Source organism: Sardina pilchardus, chromosome 24 (genome assembly GCF_963854185.1).
Source record: "Sardina pilchardus chromosome 24, fSarPil1.1, whole genome shotgun sequence".
Taxonomy (NCBI): Eukaryota; Metazoa; Chordata; class Actinopteri; order Clupeiformes; family Clupeidae; genus Sardina; species Sardina pilchardus.
In genome coordinates, this window is record NC_085017.1 from 28,344,664 (window position 1) to 28,352,163 (window position 7,500).

General features: G+C 47.2%; 2 protein-coding genes across 2 annotated transcripts in view; one reads left to right on the top strand and one right to left on the bottom strand.

The window, feature by feature from the left end:
* LOC134072360 (ankyrin repeat and MYND domain-containing protein 2-like) overlaps positions 1-4,379 on the bottom strand; it is a 10,966-nt gene extending 6,587 nt beyond the window's left edge. The window contains exons 1-3 of the mRNA XM_062528992.1: positions 4,295-4,379; positions 3,851-3,915; positions 1,052-1,190 (exon numbers count right to left, since the gene is read on the bottom strand). Of these exons, the coding sequence (XP_062384976.1) occupies positions 1,052-1,190; positions 3,851-3,915; positions 4,295-4,379 (289 nt within the window). The remainder of the gene's footprint in view (positions 1-1,051; positions 1,191-3,850; positions 3,916-4,294) is intronic.
* Positions 4,380-4,798: 419 nt separating this feature from the next.
* The window catches only part of bzw2 (basic leucine zipper and W2 domains 2), a 20,907-nt gene continuing 18,205 nt past the window's right edge, over positions 4,799-7,500 (top strand). The window contains exon 1 of the mRNA XM_062529303.1: positions 4,799-4,867. The gene's annotated coding sequence lies outside the window, so the exon portion shown is untranslated. The remainder of the gene's footprint in view (positions 4,868-7,500) is intronic.

Genomic DNA, 7,500 nt, shown 5'->3' on the forward strand with positions numbered 1-7,500 from the left:
GTGTGTATAACACACACCTGATAGCCCAGCGAACATCAGCGCGGTGTATCCGTACTCGTGCTTGTGTGTGTGTGTGTGTGTGTGTGTGTGTGTGTGTGTGTGTGTGTGTGTGAGTGTGTGTGTGTATATAACACACACCTGATAGCCCAGCGAACATCAGCGCGGTGTATCCGTACTCGTGCTTGTGTGTGTGTGTGTGTGTGTGTGTGTGTGTGTGTGTGTGTGTGTATATAACACACACCTGATAGCCCAGCGAACATCAGCGCGGTGTATCCGTACTCGTGCTTGTGTGTGTGTGTGTGTGTGTGTGGATGTGTGTGTGTGACGTGTGTGTGTGTGTGTGTGTATAACACACACCTGATAGCCCAGCGAACATCAGCGCGGGTGTATCCGTACTCGTGCTTGTGTGTGTGTGTGTGTGTGTGTGTATGTGTGTGTGTGACGTGTGTGTGTGTGTGTGTGTATAACACACACCTGATAGCCCAGCGAACATCAGCGCGGTGTATCCGTACTCGTGCTTGTGTGTGTGTGTGTGTGTGTGTGTATGTGTGTGTGTGACGTGTGTGTGTGTGTGTGTGTATAACACACACCTGATAGCCCAGCGAACATCAGCGCGGTGTATCCGTACTCGTGCTTGTGTGTGTGTGTGTGTGTGTGTGTATGTGTGTGTGTGACGTGTGTGTGTGTGTGTGTGTATAACACACACCTGATAGCCCAGCGAACATCAGCGCGGTGTATCCGTACTCGTGCTTGTGTGTGTGTGTGTGTGTGTGTATGTGTGTGTGTGACGTGTGTGTGTGTGTGTGTGTATAACACACACCTGATAGCCCAGCGAACATCAGCGCGGTGTATCCGTACTCGTGCTTGTGTGTGTGTGTGTGTGTGTGTGTATGTGTGTGTGTGACGTGTGTGTGTGTGTGTGTGTATAACACACACCTGATAGCCCAGCGAACATCAGCGCGGTGTATCCGTACTCGTGCTTGTGTGTGTGTGTGTGTGTGTGTGTATGTGTGTGTGTGACGTGTGTGTGTGTGTGTGTGTATACACACACCTGATAGCCCAGCGAACATCAGAGCAGTGTATCCGTACTCGTGCTTGTTGCAGTTGACATCAGCGCCCAGCTGCAGCAGCAGCCTGCAGATCTCCGCCTGCCCCTTACAGGCCGAGTGCATCAGCGGCGTCATGCCAGTCTGGGGGGGGGGGGGGGGGGGGGGGGGGGGCACGGTGAAGAGACAGGTCAACAAGGGTCATGCCAGTCTGGGGGGGGGGGGGGGGGGGGGTGAAGAGACAGGTCAACAGGGGTCATGCCAGTCTGGGGGGGGGGGGGGGGGGGTGAAGAGACAGGTCAACAGGGGTCATGCCAGTCTGGGGGGGGGGGGGCACGATGAAAAGACAGGTCAATAGGGGTCATGCCAGTCTGGGGGGGGGGGGGGCACGATGAAAAGACAGGTCAATAGGGGTCATGCCAGTCTGGGGGGGGGGGGGCACGGTGAAGAGACATGTCAACAGGGGTCATACCAGTCTGGGGGGGGGGGGCACGGTGAAGGGACAGGGGTCATACTATTCTGCAGGGGGGGGGTAATCACTGTTATCAGCCACTGGGTAATAGGCCTGTTTGATGATGTATTTAAGACGATGCTAAAAACTTGAATCTCGTAAAAAAAAATGTAAGCTTTATTTATTTCACAAAAAGTTTTGCAATTTATTCATTCATTTGTGTTTAATCAAGGAGATGAACACACCCTAAGATAAATGTGAAAGTGAGGTTTTTCTCTTAATCCCAAAGGGATAATTTTTTTGTTTACAAGGTGTCCACAAGAAAAGCCAGAAAAGCCAAAGCCATCGCAAAAGTTCAAGAATTGTTCTTAATATTAATCATTTAGGGCATTTTTTGTTTAATAAGAGAAAGGTTCGCACTTAAATACCAATGGGGAGAAGATTTGCTAAATGATATAAATGAATAAAAAACAGCATATTTGAAATAATTTCTTTGACTTTTGTCATTTCACAAAATAATTGTAATCATTATCGGGAATCGGATTTTGAGAGAAGAAAACCGGGATTTTATTCTTGGGCAAAATCAAATAGTCCTACTGGGCAGCACAACATTTGGTGAAGGACAGAACCAGACTTGTGGGACATTTGACAGCCCAGACACAAAAGTTGTCTATACGGACCCAAACTGAGTGTGTGTCGGGCGGTGTGTGTGTGTGTCGGGCGGTGTGTGTGTGCCGGGCGGTGTGTGTGTGTGTCGGGCGGTGTGTGTGTGTCGGGCGGTGTGTGTCGGCGCTCTCTTGTCGGAACCTGACAGGGCCAGCAGACACAGGGCCACATATGATTCTGACAGACAGGACACACTTATCGTCCGCCCCCGCCAACTCACTCACACACACACACACACACACACACACACACACACACACACACACACACACACACACACACACACAAAATCTCTCTCTCTCACTCACTCACACACACACACACACACACACACACCCACCCAGGAGAGGCCTGTGTCCTACGTCTAGTGGCCCTCCTCCATGCTCAGCCGTCCTGACCACATGGCAGCGGAACAATGGAGGCCAGCTGCTGCCCCCCCGCCCTCCTTCCTGGACCCTCGTGCCGTCCGCCCGCACCCTCACACCGTTACGCAACCTCCTGGACCCTCGTGCCGTCCGCCTCACACCGTTACGCAACCTCCTGGACCCTCAAACCGTTAACGCCACTGCTCACACCCTCAAACATCTACACCACCGCCCGCAGCCTCAAACCGTTACGCCACCGCCACTCTCCTAGACAACAGCTCTGTGTGTGCGTGGGCATCACCTAGGCTACTGACAACATGCATATCGCTGGACATATGAATGGTCATGATGTCTGCACGTCTGACTTGTTCTCATCAGACCTTTCTTGAATATCATATTTAACATAAAAGCTGGCTGGGCTACTTCAAAAAGACTAACCCAGAGGTGACCGGAGCACTCAGGTTACTTAAAAACGTTTTATTGTGGTGCACAAAAGACTGGACGTTTGGACGCGCGGCGTCTTCCTCAGTGACTCTGATGACCCTGTGGTCCTGGACTGTGAGCACAGACAAGGCTTGAGCGCAAGTGTCACCCTTTTCATCATATTTAACATGTTCATGTTCAACGCCAGTGAAGGCAACAGCGCTCCTGAGGAAAGTGCATCCTCGTTTCCCTCATCACATTCCATCCCACAACCACTTAATGGGCGTTCACACCAATAACGCTAATTATAACGATAGCATCCTCGTTTCCTTCATCCCATCCCATCCCACAACCACTTAAGGGGCGTTCACACCAATAATGCTAACTATAACGATAGCAACAAAATGTTGTTTTAGTTCATAGGAAAGACAACGTCCACACTTAACGATAATGACATGAAGAGCAATATCATCACTTTTGGAGCGATTTTAAGAACAAGTAGCCAATCAGAATCCATTAGTATGCTAGTATGGACTGTTAACGTTAAAGTTATAGATATCCTTACAGTTATTGCTCCTGGCATGAACAGCCTTAGACTGCTTTATGCACACAGTTCAACCAATCAGCACTTATTTCAGATACACAATCAGCATTTAGTTCATGCATCCATGCAGTTCACCCAATTAGTGCTTAATTCGTTCATGCACACAGTTAACCCAATCAGCACTTAGTTCATGTACACAGTTTACCTAATCAGTGTTTAATTAGTTAATGCACACAGTTAACCCAATCAGCACTTAGTTCATGCACACAGTTGACCCAATCAGCACTTAGTTCATGTACACAGTTGACCTAATCAGCTCGTGCACACTGCTCAGCAGCTGCACTGTGTTTCTTACCTCATCCAGGCAGTTGACCCGCACATCTGCCCTCCCCATCAGTAGAGCGGCCGCATCAATGTCCCCTGTTGGGATCAGGTTAGATACACACATTTCCACTACTGTTTATTTTGCACTCATATGTGTATGCATTGCATAATGCACTTATATTTTCTTTTCTTTGTGATATTGATTACTGTAGCTTTGGCAACGCTGTAACAAACAGTCATGCTAATAAAGCACCCTTTGAATTTGAAAAAAAAAAAAATTGAATCATAACAGGGAGGAGGTTAGGTTAATACATGCCCAATATTTGTGTACATGTTTACTGTCCTACTGGAAATTATTACCTTGTGTTTTATGACATTATTTCAGATTTTTGGCATGATTCCTTACATTATCATAATTAAGCCATAGGCATAACTAAGATTCCCAGCCCCAATAAAATCATCCTCCACTCCTTACCATCAGCGATAACCTGTAGCATCTGCCGCTCCGCGGCTGTGAGGTCACCTTTCCTCGGAGCCGGCGAGCTCTGCTGGGCGAACATGTCGGGTCTTCCGTGATGGGAGTTCAACTGTCGGTAAAAAATATTAAAATACTACACGTTTCCTGCCTTGAAAAGTCCGTCTGTAAGCTTTGTGATGAACTGCTGACCCGCCTGTGATTTATACCACACAGGCTCAGTCAAAGGAGCCATCCTTTGGACCAAACCATCTCTTACAGTTGTAGGGGTGCACAGCTTTTTAGCGGTTGACTTATTACACAGTTCTTTGTTTATCTTCTCTGGTTGTGAGGGTCATTCAATACATTTTTCCAACAAATATTTTTGTCCTAGACAATCAAAAATTCTTCTGCGCATGTTTCTTGCTGGTCTGAAATTATCATATTTCAGCAAATGCGGCTACACCTATTCCTCGTGTGAAAGGTTTACTCCGACTTGTACTTTAACAGCTTCACTCGCAAAGATTCAGTTGAATTTCAGACACTTTGTCACCGGAGTGCAAGAGTTTTTTGTTCGAGGTCAACCACTGCCAGGTAACTGCCTTTTCTGTGCGACGTGTTACTGTGCTGGGTCTGTGTTTACGGCGTGTGTAAATGCTGTCAAGTGGAAAGGACATTGTGTGCTTTGGTTGTTACTACATTGTAACTGAGATTGCAAAGTAGGGGGCTCAGGAGATAACCTGTAGCCTACTCTTCAGGTTGTGTTGCCGGGAGTCATTGCATTAAGTTGTGAACCGTTCCTATCAAGCTTTTCCGTGGATTCCATTAATGTCAAACGAATGTTAACTCGTCAGTTCACTACCGTAATCCGTAGGCTACGCGTGAGCCTCCGTGATGGCACTAGGAGACACACATTAGAACGGCAATAGGCTACAGCATTTCCATCTGCCGTCACGAATTTAGTGAGATGTATTTTGCTGATCAATTTTTCTGTGAAATTTTAGACAGACAGTTAGTTACTGGTGATAACCTGTTGTGTAGACTAGGTTATCTTGTACTCATTTTATTAAACATTTATATTATGCTCTTGTGTTATTCCAAGTTGGCTATTTGCATTGCGACTGTTAACTTTTAAATTAGACATGTGTTTGCCTCTCCCTTGTGGCCTATTGATATAATTCTGCAGGCCTTATGGACAAATTATGTAGTAAGTAAATAAGGAAATAAGTCTTCACAATGTCCTGATACTGTGGCAACCTAAGACCGTTATGTCCGCGTGCAGACGCGGCTTGGGGAATCGGCGCCTCGTGAAGTTGCGCAGCTGGAAACTTTGGAGAGGCAGGAGCGCGTGCCGGTCCGGGAGTCCTACTATTGTTGGCGCAGGAGAGCCGCGCACTCGACCGTTACTCTGTTCCTATAATTAGCTCGGTATCAACGATACATGACGGTGCGGGCCGTGCTATATTTCGCCCTCAGGTCAGACCGGCGTTCTGAAGGGCTCTGATGCATGGCCCCGCCGGTGCCCGGATCCGTGCGCTCTGGGCGCTGGCACCATTTCCGACCGCGTGCGTGTTTATCTAGTCGGCATGGACACGATCTCATCATCCCCCCCCCCCCCCCCCCCCGGTCACGTTACTTTAGGCAGGCACGATTGATACAGGGCAGGCGTCTATTAACGTTACCTCCGGTTCGCCCTTCTTCTCCTGACCAAGCGCGGGGGATGGAGTTGAGCCAGAGACACGCAGCCACCTGCTGCTCTTCGCGCAAGGATGGGCGGAAGGCCGGAGGCAGACTGGCTATTGACATCTCGTCTTTGGTGCTGGACGGCGGACCAGAGCTTTTTTTTAATCGCAAGCGTTTGGAAGCGTTTAAATGTCGTCGTGTTTACTTCCCGGTATGTTGTAATGGGAGCGACATTTTTTGCGCAGCGCTAGCTGTCAATGGCGCTGGTGACACTGGATAACGTGAATACTGTATGTGTCGGAATAGTCTTTCAGCCTTGTGCAGCAGTGTGATGAGGGTTGGACCACACATACGGGGCAGCCGTGGTAGCACATCGGGCTTGTAACCGGAGGGTTGCCGGTTCGATCCCCGACCAGTCCACCACGGCTGAAGTGCCCTTGAGCAAGGCACCTAACCCCTCACTGCTCCCCGAGCGCCGCTGGTTGGGCAGGCAGCTCACTGCTCTGGGTTGTGTGATTCACCTCACTGTGTGTTCACTGTGTGCTGTGTGTTCACTAATTCGGTTAAATTGGGTTAAATGCAGAGAACTGAATTTCCCTCACAGGATCAAAAAAGTATATATTCTATTCTATTCTACATGTTATTTGTACCCCTCTGAGAATCATAGGCTATTGTAATTATTGAAGGAATTGAATGCATGAATACTGCATTATCAGATAATGTGTATACAGAGAACTGGCCTCTACCCTATGCTGTATGCAGAGAACTGGCCTCTATGATATGTAGGCTATTCTGTATCTACAGAGAAGTAAGCATGTTCCCCACACTGCGGCATTTCCTTTTGACATAAAGCACAGAGTTGTGGTCGGTAGCAACAAAACCTTGAGGCTGTGTTTATTAACTGAAAGTTATGATCTGCTAGGTATACAGATATGGCAAGTGATACAGTCTTGAAGTTGACGACAGCTGGATTGATTGAGTGGCAGCACAAACCGCCAGCTGGCTCATAGAGAAAGCACCCATCTGAATGGACGAGTATCAAGTGTCCTGTTTTAACTTACTTCAGTTGTCCATACACGTTTGTTGTCACTGAGTTTTCCTTAACCAGAAGTGCATGCTGCAATGTCGAGAACATGGTCAGAAAAATGTACCGAGAAGTTTGGAAATTTGAGTATGAGAACAGTATGGAAGTTTTAAATGGAAAATATGTAGGAGCCCTAATTTGACAATTCTGTAAGATATGATATAGCTTTGTACCTTATACAAACAATACAATGGTGATAAGCATTTTTTTTAATTCAATGTTTTCAAAGTCTTTCCACTGATTGCAGGGTGTTTTGGGATGTCCAGCTAATGAGGCAACAGTTTATGTGTGAGAGAACTATGGCATGCATGGTACAATTTAGATGATTTAGTCGTTATGTTATTCCTTATCTGATATTAGTTAGGCCTACATCGAATTTGATTCTGTTCACAACTTTTTCAAGTGAGTACAAGTTTTAGAAGTGAGTCTATTACTATACCAGTATACATTATTTATTACT